At 45.5% G+C, this 26,650-nt stretch overlaps 1 protein-coding gene across 1 annotated transcript in view; it reads left to right on the top strand.

The window, feature by feature from the left end:
• Positions 1–25,908, top strand: part of LOC142578341 (uncharacterized) — a 73,681-nt gene extending 47,773 nt beyond the window's left edge. Inside the window, exon 5 of the mRNA XM_075687739.1 lies at positions 25,633–25,908. Within this exon, the coding sequence (XP_075543854.1) occupies positions 25,633–25,874 (242 nt within the window). The 3' untranslated portion in view covers positions 25,875–25,908. The remainder of the gene's footprint in view (positions 1–25,632) is intronic.
• The last annotated feature ends 742 nt before the right edge of the window (positions 25,909–26,650 follow it).

The following is a 26,650-nucleotide window of genomic DNA, read 5'->3' as shown; positions in this document are numbered from 1 at the left end:
TTCTTCCTCCAAAGTAACGTTGCAGGCCACTGCGTCGGTTTTCTCATTTGATCGCTCTATCCTCTGGGCAGGCCCGGCCGGTGCTAGAATTGATGCCAGAGAGCTGATGGCTTTCAACAACTGTTCCTACTCTCCCTTGCTGAACAAACAATCTGTGCCCTCGACGAGCTCCCTAGTCGACGCGCAGACTAGGTCAACGTTCTGAAATTCCGCCGCGATTTCCGGCCTATTTAACTTTACCGGCAACGTTGCTAGCTTTGCCTCGATAGTTTTACCAAATGCAGACACCAATGTTATCGTGCCTGACGGCTCCACGATACTTTGCGGAAGCAGGCTCTCGCGTTTGACATTATTTCACTCCCTGTATCTAGAATCGGATCTGTGGATACGTCTCCGCATGAGATAGGGACCAACTACAGGTTAGTCATGTTCGAATGTGTGTTTCAGGGTTTTTACCTTTGCAGTAAAGACTCCAACCGGTATCTCACTTCCCGTCTCGTGGGCCATCGCCACCCTTTGTGCCCTCAACCTTGGCTCGATAGCCTTCTTTGACTGGTTTTCCTTGTCACTAGACTCCGGGCAGTACTTAGCAAAATAGTCTGAGCTCTGACATACGTGGCACTTGAGGGCGCTCTCCGCTACTCGCGTCGGCTTTTGCCCCATCTCTGCCGCTGATGACTTTGAGGCGTATCCTTTGCCTTTCACTTGTTCTACAGTTAGTAGTACTTTGGCTATCTCAGGTGGCCTAAGTCATCCCTCGCCTTCTCGTAGCCTCACGTACTCAAGACCCTCTATACTAAGGCCCTCTTTTATACGATCTCCAGCCATGAATTCTGCCGTAACTTCTACAATGTCGGCCCCTCTTACTTCAAGGTAGTAGGAGAAATATGTTTTCAATCGCGACGCTCACTGTGATCACGTCTACTCCTTCTGCTTCACTGCTCTCTCAAACCTCTGCAGATACTCCGCCGGAGAAAGCTTCAGTTCCATCAACACTGCCTCTAACTGACTCGTAATCTGTACTCTCTTCCTGGTTGAGATTACGCAGAAGGTAGCGAACGCGTTCCGTTAGCGCCGGCATGACTAGATGCAGGCGACTCTCATACGGTACCCTGTACACAGCAAAACGATTTTCTACTTCCTCAAACCATAAGGGTACATCCGCGCCACACGGCAGGCGGAAACCTTTCAGCACTTTTGCGCATCGATCGATGGAGTCGAATCCTATTCGCCTCCGATCGCCCCGCTCCGACCCAGTACTGGACAACGTGCCATTGAGACGTTCAGCATTTGTCCTTGTCTGCAACAGCCTTTCGTACTCAATCTGAAGTTCTGTAGAAGTAGTCTGAGCACTGAGCCTTTGCATTTCAATTTCGAGCGTTCTTGTATTATTCGGAGTTTGCAAAGGCTCAGATGCCTGCTGCGACAATTACTGGCCCTGATTGGGTGCTCTCAGTTCTTTTGACTTATCGGAATTTAGAATATCGTCATTTCATAACTGCTGATTCCGATCCATTTGCGCTACAGTCACGCCCTCAACTCCATTAGACTCCATTCTCTCCGCGCTCCCGCGTGTCCTCACCATGTGCTCTACACATCAACTGCCATGCCAAGTTCAGAAAGACGCAACAAATCCTGCTCACCCGTTGCTGAATGCACTGTCGTTTCCAGGTCTCCTCCGCGGTGCCGGGCTCGGCTGCTGTGGTATCTTCTCGAAGGTGCAGGAAGTGGTCGTTGAATGACTTGATCTCACCACTGGTCCAGTATTTGATGTTGTAGAGCTCGCTTATCCTCTCGACTGTGCCAGTTAAGTTTGTTCTTTTCTCTTTGGAGTCGATCAAAGTCTCTTCAAGGTGATTATCGGCGTTGATGAAGCAGGAGGCAGGTTGGAGGTACAAAACTTGAATATATATTGCAAACAAAAATATTTACACAGTCAAATGCAAAATTAGCAAAAAAACACAGATTCAAAACACACAAGTAAACAGCGCCTTATTCTTCTATTTTTCTTAAGTTAGAGCCTAGGATAACTGTCACTACATACAACCAACCAAGTCTGACTGTTCTACCACTAAGTGGTTACGGCCCAGACCAGCGCTGCATCGTATGGAGTCTTACTGATCTATCAGGTTTAGTGATTACAATCTAGATTGAGGAGCAAGCACCTCATCTCGATTGTTATAGGTGAAAGAGAGAAATAAAAGGGTGGTACGACCGTTAGCCCATCCCACATAAGCAGTTGCCATTGAGAGTTGAAAGTTTGGTAAGCCACAACACAAAGGGATGTCCTTACTCTCAAAAGTAAATGTATTGGAAAGCAAGCCTGCTTTTCGCCTTCCCACAACTTAGTTTCCCTCTCCTATTTCCGCGTGGTCAGTGACAGCCTCAGCAAACACGCCAGGCACGCGTGATTTATTCAGGCCATCTCGAATCTCAGCCAACCAAACAAACCAAACCAAACCAACCAAACAATAGGCTTCGAGGAACACTTGATAAATATTGAAGGACCACGGGCGATAATGTATCACTACGACTTGCCTGCGAATACTTAAGCTGTTGTGGAAGTCCACTTAATAGTTTGCTGTATAGACTCGAGCACGGAACAGGCACTCGACAGATTTAAGCCCCATCGTTTTTCTTGTTGAACCACCTGTGAACCGGTAGCAGGTGGCGCCGAAATCATAACCAAAAGAAAGAGAGCTTGGTGCTAGAATAATGCACAAACATGGATGCCATGACTTAACGCCATACTGCCAGCGCCGACATTGCCTAAAACACAGCCTTAGAGATTGAATACATGTCTGCAGCAGCAATGAGCTTTGGGTCTTCATATACCGGCGTTCCCAAATTTCGTCAGTGCTGACGCGGTACTCAGCACTTGGAAGCTCTAAAGACAAAAATAGCCAAAATATCGCCATGTGGCCAACTTAGAATTTTCGACGCCAACCCGCATAAAACGTAGCCCAATTTGGCTAGTAATAGCCCAAACGGGCAACCCTGGCGATAAAGCGCTCAGTGGAAGAGAGCTCGGGAAGAGAGAGCGCGCGAGGACCGCCACTCGAGAGTCCAATGAGGGCGCATCCCGGTGACAATTGCTTACACGGTGACTCGACCCCGCGAGGGAGAAGTAAGGTTTGCGCGGGAAATTAGCTCTGGCGCGCTAGCCGTGTCTGCCAATTTGCTGTTATGGCTGCGGTTCCCGGAGACCGAAGTAATCACAACGCGTGAGCTGGGGAACGAGGCGAGCGAAGGGACCTTGTTCCCCACATCCTAAATATTTTATTTTGTGAGTTTCTAACGAATTGTTACCTATTAATATATCATTCAAACTAAATATCGTAGTTCTATGAGTTATTGCCATATAATCTGTTTCCTTCAGATTATATTTTCATTCGCCACATGCAACGGGCTGTATTGTTTAGTGTAGTATTTATTCTAAGCTTATCGTCGATTCCTCGCACGCAAGTGTAAATTGCGAAGTCATCAACGAAAAGACGCAATTTCATTCAATTTTCTGCGCAACATGTGATGTGGTTAACGTACATAAGAAATAATAATGGACCCTATATGGATCCCTGTGGCACCCCTGTATAAACTTCGAGTTGGTGACAGTCATACTATCTTATGGCAACATACAGAGTCCGGTTTGATAGACAGGCTGATATTCATTCTACTACATTGTGTTCAATTCTGATGCATCTGATATCCTCAATTAGTATCGTTTTCAAAACACATTTACTAGATTCTTCACCGCTGGCATCTTCAATGTGTCTATATGCGAAAGCAAGTTTCAAATGCCCGACTCTGTTATCACAATTTCGCCCATGCGATTGTAATCGACTGCCACGGCCGCAGCCGAGGTAGGCGTGCACGTGAAAATATCCACGCGAGGATTGGCAATAGTTGTAAAATGTATTTGCTACAACGTGCATGTCTTCTATGACAAAATCTACCACTTCTATATTACGGCTAGCGCATTCTGGTTTCGACAAGTAGTGCCATACTTTTTGCGGTCGACTTCTTATGATATTCCTTAACGTATCTAAAGAGAAGTCCTTTGTAGCTTTTATTTTAAGCTTAGCTTTGCACTGAGCTCTCTTATCTCTGCAGAATTATCCCATTTTCTCTTGGTATATTTAATTTTTTTGTTCGTGATTTCTGCACGGCATGGTCCACGGTGATTACCACTCAATTCTTTGGAATTTTGCTGGTATGAAGTTACTTTTGCAATGTATTATAGCCTCTTTGGTTAACCCAGAGACCGTTAGCACCTCTGGACAATTCAGCTGAGAAACTATTCAAGCTTTCTTCTAAGTAGTCAATAACACTCTCATCATTAGCTCGCCTATATTCTTTGAAAGCTGTCCGAGATCGTTCGGCCTTGCAGCTAGCGCTCGTACTAGAAATAAAAAATGTTATAACCAGCATCTCACGATCTGAAATCCCCTCTTCAATGCCTATATGTGGTGGTAGCGACTGCGATACTCAAGAAAGATCAAGTACTGTGCAGGCATCTTCTTGGAGATTCACAGGTTCTCTAACGATCTGCGAAGAAGAAAGACCGAACATTATATCAAACAAGTGCAAACAGTTTTTTGCATCTCTGTTGCCGACAAAACTTATCCCAGCCTATTACAGCTAGATTAAAATGACCGGTTAATAAAAAATTCGTCGGTTATTTATACTGTCGTGTAGGTAATTATGCACCTTCAAGAGGTATTTTTCAGGCGCTGAAGGGCCTCTGTATATAGCACCTAATAACAATGACGTATTATCGAACTAGTAGTCGAGCAATCACTTTCTTGGTTGTCTATTCCAGGCGCTTCATGAAATATGTTACGGCGATTTTGGGAGCATATAAAGAGTGTATTTACGATATATATACAAAATGAGTCAGAGTAGTTAAGATGGCTGACCAACTACAACACGCAGTAGCCAGCATCCCACGATCTCTTTCTTCCTCTCTCTTTCATCCTTCCCTAACAGGACCCCCGTGTGGTGAAGCGCCGTCTCGGTGGATGGTAGGCGAAGAATTGCGAGCGAAGTATGACTTAAGTCGCTAAACGTACACGATGTCAACAGGCGTCAGACTTGAAGCTCAATCAAACTGTAGCGGCGAAATCTCGTAATTTACGTCGTTAACTTGGCGTAGGACTTCATAAGGCCCTGTGTAACGAGAGAAGCTTCTGGGAGAGGCCAACCCAACGATATGGGAACCAGATGAGCACCCAAGCACATGGTGCGAACTTAACATCGCGATGGCAGCGGTCGCAACGCTCTTTTTCTATATGCTGCAAGGCTAATAAACGAGATCGGGTGACTTGACGTGCCATGTGAGCGCGATCGATGACTTCACGAACGTACTCAGTGGGAACACGTGGTACAGAAGGGAGGACGGTATCAAACGGCAGCGTGTGCTTGGGACCATACAAAATATAAAAGGGTGAATATCCTGCGGTGTCAAGTCGGGACGAGTTATACCAGAACATCACGCAAGCAAGCGTGGCGTCCCAGTCGCGGTGTTTGTTGGAGACGTACATCGACAGCATCTCTGTGATTGTTAGGTTGAGACGTTCTTTAAGACCGTTCGTTTGTGGGTGCTAGGCGGTGAACAGCCTGTGCTCAGTGGCACAAGAGCGGAGGAGGTCGTCGACAACTCGCACAAGAACGAGCGCCCGTGGTCTGTAACTGTCGAGGCGCACTAGTCGCCAATGCCTTTCTTATGGCGTAGCGTGTCGCGTAATCAGTAGCGACGGCGATCCACTTATTCCCTCTAGTCGTCGTCGGAAAAGGGCCAAGCAGGTCAAGGACTACGCGAAAGAACGGTTAAGAGGGAACTCCAATTGGATGGAGTCGTCTGACAGGTGGCAGGGGTGGTTTTTTATGGCGCTGACACAATTCGCAAGGTGCGACACGGCGACGCACGGAGCGATAGAGACCCGGCCAGAAGTACAGGCGTCGTACGCGGTCGTATGTACGCCAAACTACAAGGTGTATCGCGTCGGTGCATCGTGAAGCAGTTCGAGAGCGATGGATAGCAGATGATGAGGACGGACAAGGAGCAACTCAGGGTTGTCAGGGGTCATAATGCTGCGGTGAAAGATACCGTGGTCAGCGCGAACATGCGGCGCGTGCCGTCAATTCTGGAAGATTGCACTCTGGCGATGATGGACTTCGGGATGACGATGATGGATCCCGGTGACCAGAAGCGGTAACGCACTCCCTTACCAGAGCAGGATTGGCCACCCTGGTGCAGTACTTGGCCACAACCACCTATATGAACACAACAATCAAACCCCGGCCCTCAGTCCCCAGCAGCTGCGAAGCAACTGATCACGGCGGCGGTATGACCTGCGACGCTGCAGAGGGTGCTAAGAATCCCTGGCTCCGGACAGGCCGCCATGGGAATGTGAACCTGGCAACGGTTAACGCTAGAACGTTATCTATTGAGGCGAGTCTAGCAGTGCTATTGGAGGAATTAGAGGGCAGTAAATGGCATATAATAGGGCTCACTGAAGTTAGGAGGCCAAAAGAAGCATATACAGTGCTAAAACGCGGGCACGTCCTGTGCTACCGGGGCTTAGCGGAGAGACGAAAACTAGGAGTCGGATTCCTGATTAATAAAAACATAGCTGGTAACATACAGGAATTCTATAGCTATAACGAGAGGGTGGCAGGTCTTGTTGTGAAACTTAATAAGAGGTACAAAATGAAGGTTGTACAGGTCTACGCCCCTACATCCATTCATGATGACCAGGAAGTCGAAAGTTTCTATGAAGACGTGGAATCGGCGATGGGTAAAGTCAAAACAATATACGGTATACTGACGGGCGACTTCAATGCCAAGGTAGGCAAGAAGCAGGCTGGAGACAAGGCAATGGGGGAATATGGCATAGGTACTAGGAATAGCAGGGGAGAGTTACTAGTAGAGTTTGCGGAACAGAATGATATGCGGATAATGAATACCTTCTTCCGCAAGCGAGATAGCTGAAAGTGGACGTGGAGGAGCCCGAACGGCGAGACTAGAAATGAAATAGACTTCATACTCTGCGCTAACCCTGGCATCATACAAGATGTGGACGTGCTCAGCAAGGTGCGCTGCAGTGACCATAGGATGGTAAGAAGTAGAATTAGCGTAGTCCTGAGGAGGGAACGGAAGCAACTGGTACATGAGAAGCCGATCAATGAGTTAGCGGTAAGAGGGAAAACAGAGGAATTCCAGATCAAGCTACAGAACAGGTATTCGGCTTTAGCTAAGGAAGAGGACCTTAGTGTTGAAGCTATGCACGACAATCTTGTGGGCATCATTAAGGAGTGTGTCATAGAAGTCGGTGGTAACTCCGTTAGACAGGATACCAGTAAGCTATCGCAGGAGACGAAAGATCTGATCAAGAAACGCCAATGTATGAAAGCCTCTAACCCTACAGCTAGAATAGAACTGGCAGAACTTTCGAAGTTAATCAACAAGCGTAAGACAGCTGACATAAGGAAGTATAATTTGGATAGAATTGAACATGCTCTCAGGAACGGAGGAAGCCTGAAATGAGTGAAGAAGAAACTAGGAATTGGCAAGAATCAGATGTATGCGTTAAGAGACAAAGCCGGGAATCTCATTAATAATATGGATGAGATAGTTCAAGTGGCTGAGGAGCTCTATAGAGATTTATACAGTACCAGTGGCACCCACGACGATAATGGAAGAGAGAATAGCCTAGAGGAATTCGAAATCCCACAGGTAACACCGGAAGAAGTAAACAAAGCCTTGGGAGCTATGCAAAGGGGGAAGGCAGCTGCGGAAGATCAGGTAACAGCAGATTTGTTGAAGGATGGTGGGCAGATTGTTCTAGAGAAACTGGCCACCATGCATACGCAATGCCTAATGACTTCGAGCGTACCGGAATCTTGGAAAAAGGCTAACATAATCGTAATCAATAAGAAAGTGGACGCCAAAGACTTGAAAAGTTATAGACCGATCAGTTTACTGTCCGTTGCCTACAAAGTATTTACTAAGGTAATTGCAAATAGAATCAGGAACACCTTAGAGTTCCGTCAATCAAAGGACCCGGCAGGATTCCGTAAAGGCTACTCAACAATAGACCATATTCACACTATCAATCAGGTGATAGAAAAATGTGTGGAATATAACCAACCTTTATAGATAGCTTTCGTTGATTACGAGAAAGCGTTTGATTCAGCGGAAACCTCAGCACTCATGGAGGCATTGCGGAATCAGGGTGTAGACGAACCGTATGTAAAAATACTCAAAGATATCTAAGCGGCTCCACAGCCACCGTAGTCCTCCATAAAGAAAGCAACAAAATATCAATAAAGAAAGGCGTCAGGCCGGGAGATACGATCTCTCCGATGCTATTCACAGCGTGTTTACAGGAGGTATTCAGAGACGTGGATTGGGAAGAATTGTGGATAACAGTTAATGGAGAATACCTTAGTAACTTGCGATTCGCTGATGATATTGCCTTGCTTAGTAACTCAGGGGACCAACTGCTATGCATGCTCACTGAACTGGAGAGGCAACGCGGAAGGGTGGGACTAAAAATAATCTGCAGAAAACTGAAGTAATTTTTAACAGTCTCGGAAGGAAACAGCAGTTTACAATAGGTAGTGAGGCACTGGAAGTGGTAAGGTAACACATCTACTTAGGACAGGTAGTGACTGCGGATCAGGATCATGAGACTGAAATAATCAGAAGAATAAGACTGGGCTGGGGTGCGTTTGGCAGGCCTTCTCAGGACATAAACAGCAGGCTGCCATTATCCCCCAAGAGAAAAGTTCATACCAGCTGTGTCTTACCAGTACTCACGTACTGGTGAGAAATCTGGAGGCTTACGAAAAGGGTTCTACTTAAATTGAGGACGACGCAATGAGCTATGGAATGAAAAATGATAGATGTAACGTTAAGGGATAAGAAAAGAGCAGATTGGGTGAGGGAACAAACGCGAGTTAATGATATCTTAGTTGAAATCAAGAAAAAGAAATGGGGGGCTTGGGCAGGACACGTAATGAGGAGGGAAGATAACCGATGGTCATTAAGAGTTACGGGATGGATTCCAAGGGAAGGAAAGCGTAGCAGAGGTCGGCAGAAAGTTAGTTGGGCGGATAAGATTAAGAAGTTTGCAGGGACAACATGCCCACAATTAGTACATGATCGGGATAGTTGGAGAAGTATGGGAGAGGCCTTTTCCCTGCAGTGGACATAACCAGGCTGATGATGATGATGATGAACTGTAAGTATTCGTCGCGCTGTTGTTCAGCGCGCATGTTGGTCATGTCAGTAAAAGCCATGGCGCAGGTGACCAGATCATGCGCAGCAGGATTAGGGCGATCCACGGGCGATGAGAAAGGCAGTCAGTGTCCTCGAGGAGGCGTCCAGTCTTGTAATTGACAGCAAAAGGAAATTCCTGGATCCGCAAAGCCCAGCGACCAAGCCGCCCTGTCGGGTCTCGGAGGGAAGACAGACAGCAGAGTGCGTCTTGGTATGTAATGACTGCAAACATACGGCCGTACAAACATTGCCGGAACTTGGCGACAGCCCAAACTAAAGCCAAGCACTCCCACTCATTGATGTAGTAATTTCTCTCAGGAGGTCACAGCATGCGGCTGACGTAAGCTATCACTCGCTCGGTACCATTATGGTGTTGGACGAGAACAGCGCCGATGCCATGGCCGTTTCCATCAGTGGTCGGCGCAGATGGATCAAAGTGGGCAAGTATGGGAGGGGTGGTCAGAAATCCGATGAGAGCGGCGAACGCGTGAGCTTGCTGAAGGCGCCGTGAGGACAGAGTGTTCTTCTTTAGTATGTCTGTCAAAGGCTGAGCAACGTAGGCAAAGTTTTTGACGAAGCGGTGAAAGTAAGAACACAGGCCGACGAAGCATCGCACTTCTGAAGCAGAACGTGGCACAAGGAAACTGCGTACGGCGCAAACTTTTTTTGGATCTGGTTGGACACCGTACGTGTCAACCAGGTGCCCCAACACGGTAATCTGAGGGTGCCCGTATTGATACTTCATGGAGTTCAGTTGGAGGTCGACATTTCGGAAGAACGCAAGAATGGCAGCGACTCGGTTAAGGATGCTGCCCAATGTGGGAGGAAAAACAATAACGTCGTCAAGGTAACAGAGACAGGTGGCCCATTTGTAGCCTGACAGAAGAGAGTCCATCATGCGTTCCAATGTCGCAGGAGCATTGCATACGCTAAAGGCCATGACTATGAACTGATACACGTTATCCAGCGTTATGAAGGCCGTCTTCTCGTGGTCAATTTCATCAATTGAAATGTGCCAGTAGCCGGATCGAAGATGGATGGACGAAAAGTATTTAGCTCCGTGAAGGCAGTCCAAGGACGTCATCGATGCGTGGTAGCGGGTGGAGGTCTTTTCCGGTAATCTTCTTTAAATGGCGATAACCGACGCGACAACGCCAGGTACAATTTTTTTCACAAGGACAAGAGGCGAAGCCCAAAGACTGGCTGATAGTTCGGTGACCCCTTAGCGGAGGATTTTGTCCACTTCTCATTGGATGACTCTACGTTCTGCATGCGATACGCGACAGGGATGCGAACAGGATTCGCGTCTGCAATGTTCATAGGGTGGTGAACCGACTTTTGTCCTAAAGTCCTGTCGCCGAAATAAAAGATGTCACGGCACGATTCGAGAAAGAGAAGTATGTGCGTGTCCTGTGCAGACGTGTGGTCACGTGCAATCATGTTCGCGAAGTCATCCGTTAGAGAACCAGAGCTGTGAGCTGCAATTCACTCTAAGAAGCCACTTTCGACATCGAGACTTTCAATTTCAAATTCGGAAGTATTAGAAACGCTGGCCATGAACGTGCCGGCTGGAAGAGCTTGAGGGCACAAGCTGAAATTCAGAGGCGGAAGAAAGACGCCGCTATTTGTAATGGTCAGCAGCGTATGTGGAAGAGCAACGTTCCGGTTCAGAAGCACGTCGATGATGGGACGAAGAACATATTCACCGTCAGAAATCCGTGGCTATGCAGTCAAATAGACGTGACTGCCTTAGGTGACAGACGCACATCGTGAAGCGAACATAAGTGCGGTGGAGCGGTGCGCGGAGCATCGGCGACTTGAGGCAGTTTCAAATGAAGAACGCCGTTTGCGCTGTCCATGAGAGCGGAATGATGGGATAAAAAGTCCAATCCGAGGGTAATGTCATCAGTGCAGTTGTTGATCACTGCAAAGAGAACATAACTAGGGCTGTCGGCTATACTTAAACGCATTCCAAGAACAACCAGCACGCCGCCGTCGGTCACACGAAGCACTCGGGCAGCTGCTGGGGTGAAGACCTTTTTTAAACGTCTGCGCAGGCTAGCACTCATCACCGAACGTGGGAGCCAGTGTGGACGAGCGCTTGGACAGGTACGCCGTGAATTTTACCGTCAAATACACTTTTCTTTGTGGGCACAGACAGAGCATTTGCTGCAGTAGTAGGCAATGCAGCGCCACCCCGAGGGCTGCATCTCTTAGTTTTATGAAAGGGTGGGGCCAAAAGCTACACGGGACAAATGGCGACGTGGCTGCGGCGAACGGGAAGATGGAGGACGCGTTTGTGGTGAACGAGACGGTTGTCCGTGCTCCGATGGTGAGTGACTTTACCATGTGTTGATAGCAGAGTTGTCGGCGCTGTTAGACTCGACGGTGGGTGAAACACTGCGGGTATTTCCATTAAAACGGTTCAGGTTGGTCAGCGTGTGAGGTGTTGAATGCCATGAGTTGCGACAGTATCGGGCGAGATGACCACTGCGGCGACAGGTGAAACATATCGGATGGTTGTCCGCAGTTCTCCACTGAGTCGGGTTGCGATAACGCGAAGAGAAGCGTCAGGGTGGAGCGAAAATAGAGAAGGGCGTTCATTAGCTCTGGCATTGGCGACAGCACGGACAGAATGTAAACCAATGTTTTCAAGTTTTTGGCGAAGGATGGCTTGTACGAAGGGAACTGAAGAAGTGGTAGCATCAGGGCTACACGAACAGAAACCTGCGGGCGCTATTGCATCCAGTTCACGTCGAACGATTCGCACAACGTCTTCTGATGGCGGCGCATACTGCTATGTGGGTTGATCTTCACACGTCGACGTTGCGGCAGCATTTGGAAGTCTGGCGAATGCGTCGAATTTTTGCCTGCTTGAATGGTCGGCACTGTTTGATAATATCACCAACTGTAGAGCAGCTTTTGAACATCAGCAGATTAAACACGTCGTTAGCAATGCCCATAAGCACCTTCCCGACCTTATCATCTTCGGTATTGTCGTGATTGGCTTCACGACAAAGTGCCAGCATGTCCTGGATGTACGAGACGTAGGACTCCGTGGATGACCACACACGGGAAGACAGTTCCTGCTTTGCGGCAATTTTACGGCCGGCTGGTTTGCCAAAAAACTCTGTCAACTTCTGTTTGCATTGGTTCCAGTTGGTTAGCTCCTCTTCGTGGTTTTCGTACCACACCTTTGCCGTGCCTTTTAAGTAGAACAACTGGTTAGCTAGCATAAGCGTAGGATACCACTTGTTGATTCCACTCACGCTTTCGTACATGGCCACCCACTCTTCAACGTCGGCACCATCGGTCCCGCTGACAGTTGCAGGATCCTTGGGTTGCACGACAACCGAAGGTGACAGCGACGTACCTGGCGACGGTGACGTAGGAGGCGGCAACGACATTGATCCCGCGTGTTCACCGGCCTTCATGGCGCGGACAGTGATCCGACGTCCACTGCGGAGCTCCGTATCCAGCCGTGGTACCCCGCACCTTTCAACAATATGTTACGGTGACGTTGTGAGTGTAGAAAGAGTGTATTTACAATATATATACAAAATGAGTCAGAGTAGTTAAGATGGCTGACCACCAACACCACGCAGCCACCAGCGTCCCGCGATCTTCCTCTCTCTTCTTTCATCCTTCCGTAAACATATGATACGGCTTTTTATCAAGATAGCTACGCTGCCTCCACGACCGTCACGATGTGCGCGCATCAATTAATTTGAGGCATGTTTTAATGAAAGAAATAGCATTAAGAAAATATGGACACAACGCTGAACTGATAAATATGTATACATTACCTGGTAAGCTCAAACAGGCTAGGTGGCTATGTGTCACCACCCCTTTCTAGAGAATGTTACTATTTTTAAGATATAAGAAGAGATAAGTGCAGCGCCTTAACTGCCGCTCGTGCGAAAGAGCACAAGAGCACATGCACGGGGAAGGCGAGTGAGGAGAGAAATATGACTAAGAAAGAAACCTGAGGAAGGCGGCAAGTCCTAAAAAAATAAAAAGCCAAAGCGGCGCTTTGAGCCGCGCCTACCCATGAAGATACAGGGCCTCTTGTGCGGCGAGGGCCGCCGCGCACATTTGGCGTGCAGTGTCATCGATGATCGGGGTGATATCCATCGCACCACGTACGGCTGCAGCGATAGGCGCAATCAGCGCAGCCCTTGGGTCGCTGGCCGGGATAGCTACGGGCCGATGAATCGGCGCTGCTTCGGCTCTTTGGGCACTGTGGCCGCGCAGGACGTCGCTAAAGGAGATGTCAGACTGGACTGGACGCTCGCGGACAGGCGAAGAGCGGCTGTCTGCTATTCGTGGAGTTGGGCAGATGCGGCGCGAGCTTTAGCTAACTCGAGGGCCCGCTTGCGCGTGATGGGCTGCTGAGTGAACAACAACATAACTGTCTTTCTCTCCAGCTGCCAGTGAGGGCAGCTGACTTTAATGTAGCGTGGTTGCCACTGCAGTTAACGCAACACGGTCGTTGCGATATGCAATGTTTCACTGCATGCCACTGGCTGCAACGGAGGCAGCGGGCGTCATGCGAACAAGTCGCGCTGGCGTGGTCGCACTGAAGTGGTCGCCGCAGCTTAGAACGGACCGGGTGTCGCTGCTTGAACCGGATCAAGTCCACGGGCACAACGTTGCGGGCGAAAGTGACGCTCACGTCGCCACTACTACGCGAAAGGAAAGGATCGGTACGCCCCGTACCGATCATTCGATGTGGTGGTGCACAGTGTCGGCGTCAAGAGAGAGATGGGTCCACACAGTAAATAATACCTACACGTGTTCTCGCTGAGTGCTTTTGCCCTCATTGGTACGTTGACAGTGGCACGTACTTTGAGGCGGCTGCACAGGTCAATACCGGGTGCAGCATCCAAGGCCGCAACATTGCGGTAGAAGTTAACGCGAACGCGAAGGGATACAAATAAATCATAATTGTGCGAGATGAACGGAGGGTAGTCGGAGAAGGCTGCGTCTACAGCGAGGGGTCCCTGGAGTTAATTCGCCTATGGGAGGATGGGACTGGAGCTGTTGGAAAGAGGAAGCCCCCGGGAAGGGCATGTCCTCCCCTCCGCAGCCTCTCGCCTTTCGGACATGATTGCCTTCACATCAGGCACGCCGATCAACATACGTTCTCCCTAATCGCGCGTGCGCTCACATTTAAATATTTCTATGCAGGTTCGCGCGCGCGATGGCCGCCGGAATTCTAACGACGCTGTTTCGCCATGTGCGTGTGGGATGTGTACGGACGTACGTACCTACGTACTTACGTATTTATGTATGTATGTATGTATGTATGTATGTATGTATGTATGTATGTATGTATGTATGTATGTATGTATGTATGTATGTATGTATGTATGTATGTATGTATGTATGTATGTATGTATGTATGTATGAAGTTCATCATCAGCAGCAGCAGCCTATTTTAGGTCTACTGCAAGACGAAGGCCTCTCCATGCGATCTCCGACTAACCCTGTCTTGCGCCAACTGATTCCAGCTTGTGCGTGGGAATTTCCTAATTTCATCACCCCACCTAGTTTTCTGCAGTCCTGAACTGCGCTTCCATACTCTTATGTAACTCTAATGGTGAACTGGTTACCCCTCCTGCGCATTACATATCCTGCCCAGCTCCAGTTTTTTCTCTAAATGTGAATTAGAATATCGGTTATCCTCGTTTTCTCTATGATCCACACCGCTGTCTTCCTGTCTCTTAGTACAACGCCTGCCAAATTTCCTTTCATCGTTGTCTGCGAGGCCTTCAACTTGTTCTCGATCTCCTTTGTCAACCTTCAAGATTCTTCTCCATATCTTAGGACTAGTAAAATGCACTGATTGCACACCATTCCTTTCAATTATAATTACACGCTACCTGTCAGGAGCTGACAATGTCTGCCGTATGCGGTCCAACCTATTTTTATTCATCTGTAAATTTCCTTCTAGTGATCAGGGTTCCCGGTGAGTAATTAACCGAGGTAAAAAAAAAACTTCTTCACAGACTCTAGAGACTGACTAGTGATGCTGAACTCTTGTTCCCTCGCACAGCTATGGATAATTATCTTTGTCTTCTGGCTATTAATCTTGAACCCCACTCGTACACTTTCTCTGTTAAGTTCCTCAATCATTTGTTGTATTTCGTCCCTAGTGTTGCTGAACTGGACAATGTCAGTTGCAAACCGAAGCTTGCTGAGATATTCGTTGTTGATCCTTACTCCAAAGCATTCCCAGTTTAATATATTGAATACTTCTTCCAAGCGCGCAGTGAATAGCATTAGGGAGATGGCGTCTCCTTGCCTAACCCTTTTCCGTATATGCATCTTTCTACTTCTGGAGAAGTAAGGTAGTTGTGCAAGTTCTGTAGATATTTCTCAAGATATTTACGTGTGCATCTTGTACTCCTTTATTAAGTGATGCTTCTGACCTGCTGGTATCTCTAATTAATCGAATTATTTTTCATAATCTAAGAAAGCCATATAGCGAGGTGTATTGTGCTGGGCAGGTTGTTCTATTGCCTGGTTGATGACATGGATGTGATCCTTTGTAGAGTACCTGTTACTTTGAAGCCAGCCTGTTTCTCGGTTGACTGAAGTCAAGTGTCGCCCTTATTCTATTGCAAATTATCTTCGGGAATACTTTATACAAAACTGAGTGTAGCCTAATAGGCCTATGAGTTTTCATTTTTTAGGCGTCTCCCTTTTAACGAGACAGCGTTAAGGTTCCCGTGTCGCAGGAAATCCGGCATCAACGTCGGCATCACGCGTCGGCATCCAGCGTCGGACGTTGCTTCAGCAAAAATGTTTTCGAACCATCCATACCCAGGCTCTCCATGTGTCGCAAGGAAGCTATTAAACTAATTGAATTTCAGAAGCTAAAGTACGTAGAAAAATCTTAATGTACGACATACACACACCCTTCAGACATGATAGTGTGTGACTAATTTGATTATACGAGAAACCATAATTCTACAAACTCCTTTTCCAGCGTTTCTACCAATCATAGGCAGGCCACAGCGTCCGCCATTTGCGCGCGCCGGCGCGTGAATATTTCGGAGACCACGGTACAGCGCACGCCTTTCCTTGAAACACTACCAGATGGCGCTCGCTTCCGCCGCATCGCTTCCGACTGGACTAGCCCCGCGCTTGGAGAAGGGGGTGGACGACTTGCGTGAGATATCCCGTCAAGTGCAGATCGTGGTGTGCACGGTGCCAGAGGTGCCTGTGTGTGACCGTCATGTACAAAGAGCCGTAGTGGCTGCTAATGAGCCAATATGGAAATTAGCCGAGTGAAAGGCTTCTAGGTTGTCGAAGTAAACAGGGAAGTGAGAAGTTGTGGTGGTTTTAAACGAGAAGGGATCCACTTCAATTACAGGCTAGCACGAGAAGTGGGCTGGCGACTTGGTGGTCGCGCTGTTGCTTTTCTGAAGGCCCGCGGACGCTCAGGAGGTCAGAGTAGATAGTAATGAAGAAGGTCCCCTAGGGGAACACCAGAAGAGCATCGCTGTCGATAACAAAAAAAGGAGGAAAACAAGAAAAAGATCTCACCTTGAAATAGGCTACATAAACATGCAGGGCGGCAGAAGAAAGGAAAAGTGGGAAGAGATTGAGGAGCAGTTACACAGAGAAGAAATAGGGGTGTATGCGGTTGCAGAAACGCACCTTAGAGACTCAGAAGAGCCGCCAGTTATTGAGAATTATGTTTGGGAAGGGTGCAACAGAACTAAGTCGAAAGAAAGGGAGGGGCAGTCGCAACGCTCATCCATCAGGGAGCCAAATGGAAAAGAGTAAACTCACAATGTCAAGAGCATCCTTGGTTATCAGGTACAATGAGTGGGAAAGAAACTTGGGTGGGCGTTGCGTATTTGTGGACCGGACAAAACTTCACATAGAAGAAGAAAGAGTTAGTGGAATGCATAAGCGCTGATAATAATATAATAATATTTGGGGTTTTACGTGCCAAAACCACTTTCTGATTATGAGGCACGCCGTAGTGGAGGACTCCGGAAATTTTGACCACCTGGGGTTCTTTAACGTGCACCTAAATCTAAGCACACGGGTGTTTTCGCATTTCGCCCCCATCGAAATGCGGCCGCCGTGGCCGGGATTCGATCCCGCGACCTCGTGCTCAGCAGCCCAACACCATAGCCACTGACCAACCACGGCGGGTGCTGATATTAAGGGTTTCGTGAGTGGTGTTGAAATTGTCGTATGAAGTGACATGAATGCCCACATACAGGATTTATATGGCTATACCGACAATAACGGGAAGTAAATGCTGGACCTTTGTGAGCAACATAACCTTGTGACCGTGAATACAGGGCCTAAGTGTGAAGGACAGATCACGTGGAAAGTGGAAACCGGCAATCGACCATTGATTACTGTTTGATGACAGAAAGAATTCAATATAAGATAAGAGAAATGGTCATCGATGAGGAAGGGTTTAACAGCATAGGGAGTGACCATAAACGCATCATTTTGAAAATGGGATATGTAGTTGAGAAAGACAGCAAGGAGAGCAAAATGGCCAGTCCAAATTTGACCGCTGAACAAATAGCAAATACAGTCACTAGAGTTGAGGAAGAACTTGGCAAATGGCCAAGTAAAGAGTGGGAATATGGTGAGCTTCTAAGTGTAATAACGACGGAAATACGGAAAGAGAAACATGTTCGTGGAAAGGAACAAAGAAACCGAAAAGCTGGTGGAACAAGGAGATACGAGAAGCGATTGCCGAACGACAGAAAGCATCTAGAGAACACAGGCAGGCAAAGAAGGCGCAGTTGCCACAGGATGAAGTAAGCAGTAAACGGGAAATATACCGGGAGAAAAAGTCTATGGTACAAATACTGGTGCAAGGAAAATTAAAAGGTGAAAGTGAACCTTGGTTGTCAGAAATACGTGAGAAAGAGAAGGCCGCACCTAGAATATTTTTGAACCGCATAAAATTATTAGGCAGGAAGTCAACAATAAAACAACATATTCTAGACGAAGATGAAAACAGACTGGAAGGAGAAGCGGCAATAAATTACATCCGAAAAGCAACAGCCGAATCTCTCCAAGGCGATGATGAGGTTGTACCATGAAAAAGACCCAAGTGGAAAAGGAGGTGGTGCTGACAAATTTAAAATGAAAAAGTAGAAGAGAAAATTCCTAAGCGCACAGCCACAGGGCTAGACGAGGTTCCCGTTAGGCTGATAAATGAACTAGGACCAAAAAGTAAGGAAGCTCTGGTGAAAGCAGTGGAAAAAACTTTAAAAGATAGGCGAATACCAGACAGTTGGCGACAAAGTAGAATGAATTTAATTTGTAAAGGTAAGGGGGAGAAAGACAGAATTCACTCGTATAGACCGTTGACCATTACATCGGTAATATGCAGGCTAGCAATGCAGGCAATCAAATTAAAGCTTCAAGCAAGTGCAGAGAATAATGGCATTTTGGGAGAGCTTCAGAATGGCTTCAGGATAGGTAGGCGTTTGGATGATAACTTGTTTGTTCTTACTCAGTGTATTGAAATATCAAAAGCAGAAAGCAGACTGTTGTATGTGGCCTTTTTGTTGTTGGAGAAGTATGGGAGAGGCCTTTGCCCTGCAGTGGGCGTAACCAGGCTGATGATGATGATGATGAGTTCGTGGGATATTCTGGAAGAGGAAGGCTTAGCTAACGATTGTCTACAGCTTTTGAGAGAGATTTACCTAGAAAATATCGTTTGCGTTGAATGGGAAGGGATGAGGAGCGAGGAGAAAGTTCATATCAACAAGCGACTGATGCAGGGGTGCCATTTAAACCCGCAGCTGTTTATGATGTACATGGTGAGGATGGAGAGGGTGCTAGAAGGAAGTAATATGGCGTTTAATCTCTCATACAAACAGGCGGGTACAGTAATAGAGCAGCAACTTCCAGGTTTATTTTATGCGGACGACATTGTGTTGCTAGTCAACAAGCAAAGAAGCAAGTGATTTGCAACGTCTGGCTGATATCTGTGGACAGGAAGGCAACAATTTAGGTTTGAAATTTAGTGTTAGAAAATCAGGTGTTATGGTATTCAATGAAAACCGTGAACAGGCAGTGGAGATACATGACCAAGAAATACCTCGGGTAACAGCATATAAATACCGTGGTATATGGATAAACGAAGGTAGTGGATACATGGAAACACAGGAAAAAACCATAACAGTAAAGGGGAAGAGAAATGCAGCCATAATGAAGCACAGAGTGCTATGGGGATTGCTATAAAACAGGGCTACAATCAAGACTCGACGGGAACCAAAGGTCAGTGGGTCGCCTCACATTGGGCGCTCACGGGAATACTAGAAATGAAGCTGTGCATGGTGATATGGGCTGGACTAGTTTTGAAGTGAGGGAAGCTTGCAGTAAAATTGAGTACGAAGAACGGCTCAGGAATATGGAAGAACGTAAATGGGCTGGGAGTGTGTTCAGGTATCTGTACAGGAAAAACATTGATTGACAGTGGAGGAAAAGAACTAGGAAGCTTACCTGCAAGTATGCGGCCTGTAGAGTGGACAACACAGCAACGAAGAAGGTCAAGCGGAAAGTCAGAGCGGCTGAATTATTCTCATGGGTGGCGGCAATGAAAAAGAATCTTGCCATGAGTAACTACTTAAGAGGAAAGAACGAAGTCAGGAAAGAAACCATTTATGATAACTCAAAGGGAAGCTCATTATTTTTCGAAGCGTGATCGGGATGCCTTGGAACAGGCACCTATAAAGCGAGATATAAGAAGGAAGAAAAAGCATGTGCTTGCTGCGGTAAAGCTAGGGAAACTACGGAGCGTGATTTATTAGGATGTGAAGACGTCTACCCAGCGGTAGATTTAGGCACCACTGGCCTCCTTGAAGCCCTTGGGTTAAGAGGGAGCAGTGGTAAAGCAAACATGTCCGCAAGAGACATTAGTAAGAGGCGACAGGAGGATTGGTGGAAGAAAAGTAGGGAAACGACAAAAGAGGGAGACGTACAAAAGCACAGTTTGCAATAGGGGATCAGAAAATTTGGGCGTGGTAGTTCAGGGTGTTTTCTTTTTCTTTTTTCACTGTTTAACCTAGGTAGGATATTAGGCAGTATAGTAGGAAGAGCTTGGTGGCGCAACCCACCGCCCCGTTCCAAAGGGGACGCTCATAATATCCATCCATCGATCTATCCATCCATCCAACCATCGCGACCCACGCAAGAGGACGCGTTTCTACGAGAAAGCCCACCTTCGTGCATAGCGTTCAACGCGAGCGTTTCCCGGCAAACATCACGGCTACATAGGTTCCGGTCGCCCGGAAGCACGAGAAACAGTCAGGGAACTTTGTACACAATCGCGTTCCACTCTCAAAGGCGAAGCTGAAGCGTCCTCCAAAACTTTGTGGTTTAGTATAATGTTGGAATTCTTACGATTCTCTGGGAACCTTGAAGTCGTGAGACATTTCTTATAAAGGGCCGTAAGTTTTTCAAGCATGACATCTCCTCTATCTTTGATTAAGTCGATGTTATTAAGGCCTTTCTAACTTCATCCCTAGTTATAGCGAGAGCCTCCGTGGTCTGTTCATTACTACTTCGAATGGCGGTAGTGTGGCTGCCCTGTGTATTGTACAGGTGATTACAGAATTATTCCGCTGCATTTAAAATATCTTCGAAATTGCAAATGATATTACTCTGGGTATGTTTCAGTGCATACAGTCTTCGGTACGTTTTAATTTTGAATATCCCTTACTTTCTCCATGTTACTCAGTCTTGACAGCTCCGCTATTTCTATATGATCTCTTGAGTTAGACACTTTCATCCTTAGTAGTTTCTTCGTCAGCTCCTTTCTAATTTAGGACACCCTACCTACTGGTTGCCTTGTTCCTTACCTCCCACTTCAACTGGTGCTTCTGAAGCCAGCCTGATTACGGTTTCATTAATTCCCTCTATTTCATGTTCTTCTCCATGTTCTAAAGTTAAACATTTGTTTGCAAGCACATGCGTGAATTCGTCTACATTTACATATACTTCGTCTAGGTTTGCCTGTATCTTCTTGTCTAAGTTTACTTTTTCTCCCTTCACGTATTCAGGGAAATCTTAGCCATCACTGCAGATGTTATGAAATCTACTTCATTTCTTGCTTCTTCATTAGCGCTTTTCCAGGTCCCCTTCCTATTACTACGCTTCCTGAAGAAGGTGTTTATTATGGTATTTATTATTCGGAGCTTATTGCTTTCCTTAAGTTCTACCAACATCACTGTTTTAGTGTTCCTAGAATTCATGACATACATGCTGATTCCTTGTTCAGGAGCCTCCCTTTCCCCGCTTTTGAATTGATGTGGCCCATGACTACGGCTTCCATTTTTCTCAGCGTGAATTCAGCATCATAAAACCGTTCTTTTTTTTCCTTATCGTGACTAGAGGTTGGAGCGTAGGTTTATACTGCAGTCACTCTATACCTCCTATTTAGCTTTATTACCATTACTGCTACCCTCTCATTAATGTAGTACAATTCATCAGTTGCCTGCTATGTCCTTATGGATTAGGAATACTCTAGCCCGTATTGTTTTGTATCTGTAATTCATCTGTAGCAGAGGACAGGGATATATATATATATATATATATATATATATATATATATATATTTATATATATATATATATATATATATATATATATATATATATATATGGGATAATATGTATGATTAGTGATGGGTGATACGTAGTCGTATCCAGACTGTGAAAAATTAACGCTTTTGATTTTAATAAAATTTTTGTTCTACACAGTCTATAGTGAGACATTTTTCAGTTAGATTTCAAACAAGTGGCTAAAATATTTAGTGCCTCAGAAAGAAACAAACGCGCATGACAATACTCCTTAATTGGTGGTTGCGGCTCATAACCTGAGTTTACTATCAGCGAAATCGCTATACCAACATGAGCACAAAGTTGCAGTACGGGTAACGCTCCACAAGAAAAAAACAAAATGCATCATTTCCATAAAGTCGTCGCATAGTCACGGTGAAGGCTAACTGCCAAATTGACATGGCGCGTACATAAACCACAGCACCCACATGGTTGTTAAATTTAACAACTGAGCTATCAAACAATTGTTCCAGCAGCATATTTCAGCAATTCTGCAAGAAGCAGAGGTTTTCAGGAACGTCAAAAACAATCATTTCTTTGCATAGTTGTAGAAAAATACAAGCCCTTTTACTCAGGATCTTGAGCGATCCGGGAAAAATGTAACAATTTATTACCTGCAGCACAAAGTAAAAATAAGCATCGTGGCATGGGCATCGCATTCATAAATGGACAACTGAATCATGATTTATGACAAGGTATATGATCCGGGAAATGGTTAAAACAAGACATTCTATATTTTGGTAATGCCAGCCCACTTACGCCAAAAGCGGGCCTCACTGATGTGTAGGAAGTTGTATTTCATGCTCCAGATTCCAGTTCGAATTGACGAAAAAGAAATCAATTACTTCTACGTCATTTTTCGTCCGAATGTTATTAAAGTACACTGTAGAAACGCAATAAATAGAACAAGAAGACCCGCATTTTTCATTGCATGTTCCGCAGCCTTCCACGTGTTACATAGCCTAATGATAACTGCGTTTCAATGTTTCCATTGGTCGAGTATCTTCATTTTCATCTTATGACATCTGCACCAACACTACAACTCGCTGGATGTGCATGCAGAAGCACGGTGTTGTTACCCGGGAACCCTTTGCCCACAAAGCTGTGTTCGGTTATGGCACTGCTGCTGGCAACGCAGCCTTCTACGGAGCGCAGCCATTCAGTGTGGCTGATGCTTCAACAAGGCGCAGCTTGTCGAACAAATGAAACGATAAAAAAATGTTCGTAGACCAGCTCCTGGCATCAGCGTCCGAAGAAATCATCACTATGGAGTCGTAAAAGCGCCGATTTGATTTGGTAGCTCAGATGTGCGGGGGTTGAGAGATTGGTGATATGCAGCTGGGAATGCGTGTAATGTGTAGGGTATGCAACCGGTGGACCATTACAGCTGGCGAATGGGTGTCAAGAGAAGGGAAATGCAGTCGAGGATGGCGGAATATCAGGCGGGGTGCTGAAATTACAAAATTTGCAGGTGCAAGTTGTAAGCAGGTCGCGCGATAAATTTGTAATTTGAGGTTCCAAGGAGAGGCCTTCATCCTGCAGTGGACATCAAAATAGGCTGATGACGATGGGGTGTCCGAGTTCACCTGTGTGACATCCGCATCCTTGAGGCAGCTGCGTGGGGCGACCGTAGGCGTTCTATTCTAGTTCTTTCCAAATGCTAGTGGTCAAAGCTGCTGCAGCACTTATAGTTTGCCTAGTGAATAAAGTAACTGCTTAGGAGGAATCTTTAGCTCGGGCAATCCTATCTAAATACATGTAAAAGGAGAATTCGTTTTTCTGGGCAGCCACGTGATCAAATTTGGCGGAGTGCGTTGCATTTTAAAGAAAACTTAAAATCTAGTGACTATTCGTTTCGAATTTTTGATTAAGATTTTCAATCTTTTATCAAAATTTGGCAAAAATAGCAAATTTTCAGAAAAATAACTATCAAGTTTTAAACTCTAAGTCAGCAATGAAAAATGATATCCGAATTCTGTGAATTGTATCTGATAGTACATCTAAAGTAGACAAAATTTATATGTTGCACATGAATCTGCAAAAATTTAGTAATATGGAAATACAGCTTTCACGTAACCCTTGTACACAACGTAACAAATTCACGTAAGATATAAATTGACAAATAGCATTTGTCCGCTTGGAATGATCTAAAGGTTGCCGTTTCCAGAACCCCGATATCTGTTTATGATGGAGAGCTACTAACTTCTAAACTTTGTGCTTCTACTTTTATTCGCACTTTCGAGTTTTTGAAAATTCTTTTAACAAAATTCAGGCCCTAAATCAAAATTTCGCTTCAAACTGTAAACAGAAATTACCTTTCTCTCTCAAATGAAGCAGATATCATTAGAATCGGTCGAGGGCTTATCTCATAAAAGCATTTCTGCGTTTTACATGTATTTGAATACGCCGCGTTCAGGCCCTAAATCATGATTTCGCTACGAAAAGTAACTAGAATTTAACTTTCTCTCTCGAATGCAACAAATTTCATTAACACAGTTCAAGGATTATCTCACAAAAGCCTTTCTGCATTTTACATGCATTTGAATAGGCCTCGTTGGAGTTGGGCCAGAGCCAAGCTTCCTCTTATATATAATTCTTTAGCGAAAAACGTATTGTAAGTACAGTGAGCAATGTTGAGTAAAAAAGAAATCTTCATTACAACACTGCCAAAATGTAATTGCCTGCAAGTCATTACTCGCTGTCATTCTTGACTAACAATTTTGGTAAGTTTAAAAATAATTGAAAACTTTAAAAATTATTGAAACATTTTGGTATCCACTCTAAATATGTGCTCATGCATCATGTGTCTCCTGACTCCGTGTATGCAACATTATTTTTACTTACACTTGTTTGGAAGTTTTGGTTTTGTAAGCTGCTGAATGAATTTCTTTTGCTGTAATAAACGGGTGTCGAAAATCCTTGTTTTTGAAATCAGATCGTAGTTGACTGAATCCATGGCATACATGTATTATGTCCTAACATTGTGATAAATGCATTGCTTCTGCTTGAATTAAACTTATATATATATATATATATATATATATATATATATATATATATATATATAAAATAACATTTCTAACCTGTTTATCTCATTACAAAGAAGGCGCCAAATAAAAGATGGCCGAAGAAAGACGACACGGGCCAACCACGTAGGCACAACGTCGTTGCGCCTACGTTGTTGTCCCGTGTCGTGTTTCGTCGTCTGTTCTTTTATTTGGCGCCTTCGTTGTAATCATGCATAACCAACTCGCCCACCAGCACGTGCTCAGAAATTGTTTATGAATGGTTAATCAGGTGCACTGTGGTTTTATTATGGGAATCAATCTTGGAAGAAAAAAAAACACTTTTATCCTTACTCCACTATCGAAGATATCGCTAAAAATCTCATTTGCCTACACGCCTGTTTGAAGGTAGCTTATTATTTGCAGAAGCATCCCCCTGTCCTAAACTGGCTGTCTGACTCAAGCGCGCTATAGTGAAAGGCAAATGTCGAGCTGCGAGATAACCAATGCAGCCTATGATATTTAATTTAGCCATTGACGAACGACTTGAGAAATTATTGTGAGCGCCTTTTATTCCCAATTTTGTCCCCATTTAAACAATCTATCATCTAGCACTCGAGATTGGTTGGATGTATTGTGAGTGGCCCCTCGTAATTGCTTCTTTTACACAGATTCAATTTGAGAAAGCTGGCCATGTTGACGCTGTCTTTTTTCTCATTATATGCAGTCGTCACAGTGGCTGTAAGCTGGTTCATCAAATTTCTCCTGCGCAAGTGTGGCTTTGGGCCAAATGGCGTGATCCCTGGTAGCCGGGCAGCCCTCCTGAGAATATGGCTCATCGAATTCCATCAGGGAATGTTCGACATCTTTGCAGCAGTAGAGAATTTCGCCATCCAAGGCTTCACCATTCAACAGACAGCACTCATCATCACGACATTATACTCTTTCATCGTTTCCATTCTTTTTTAGTTTTCCTTGTTTCAATAAATTGTCATTGTGAAATTATCCGTCCCATGGCTCATCTAGCAGAGACAATACGTGAAAAGAGGGGACGAATATTGTCGACCTCTGTCACCTCCCAGGGGGCAAATATAATGAACATATTTAAATACTTTCATTAGTTCCCCCCTCCCCATTAAAATGCTGGATAATTGGGAGTGAAAGCGGTAGGTGGCAGAGTAATTAGCCCCTTTTTAATGAAGCTCGTTAATTCACCTGTTGATGACAACTTTCTGACTGAGAATACTTCACCGGTCATGCACTTTATGCAGATGCATCCTTTAATAACGTACATGTCTTTCGTTGACATTGAGGATTTGTTTTATTGTGTCCCACACAACAAATTGCTTCATTGTGTCTGAAGTTGCATCTAGGAAAGCGGTGCTATTGCCTTCCAAAATGCTTCAGCCGTGTCCATGGATGCTTTTTTATGTCTTCTAGAGTTTTATATTAAAGTCACATTTATCAATTTTAATGACGATTGTTATGTCCAATGACAAGGCATTTGTTCTGTTTCCTATGTTGTTCCTGCACTTTGCAAATAGTTTTTTATCTGCTATAGATCGTTCTTTGCAGCAGCATATTAATGGGGTGGAGGTAATGAAGGTATTTAGATATGCTGATTTTCAAATTCTTTTAAAACGACATTCCGTTGCCTCATATCATCCCACTCTATGCAAACCTTTAGCGAATTTCTACTGTCCGCGCAAGGGAACGGTTTTTATTTTCGAGTAACCTTCGCACAA

Source organism: Dermacentor variabilis, chromosome 4 (genome assembly GCF_050947875.1).
Source record: "Dermacentor variabilis isolate Ectoservices chromosome 4, ASM5094787v1, whole genome shotgun sequence".
Lineage (NCBI taxonomy): Eukaryota > Metazoa > Arthropoda > Arachnida > Ixodida > Ixodidae > Dermacentor > Dermacentor variabilis.
The sequence above is the reverse complement of the archived record's forward strand: the minus strand, read 5'-3'. Positions and strand labels throughout refer to the sequence as shown.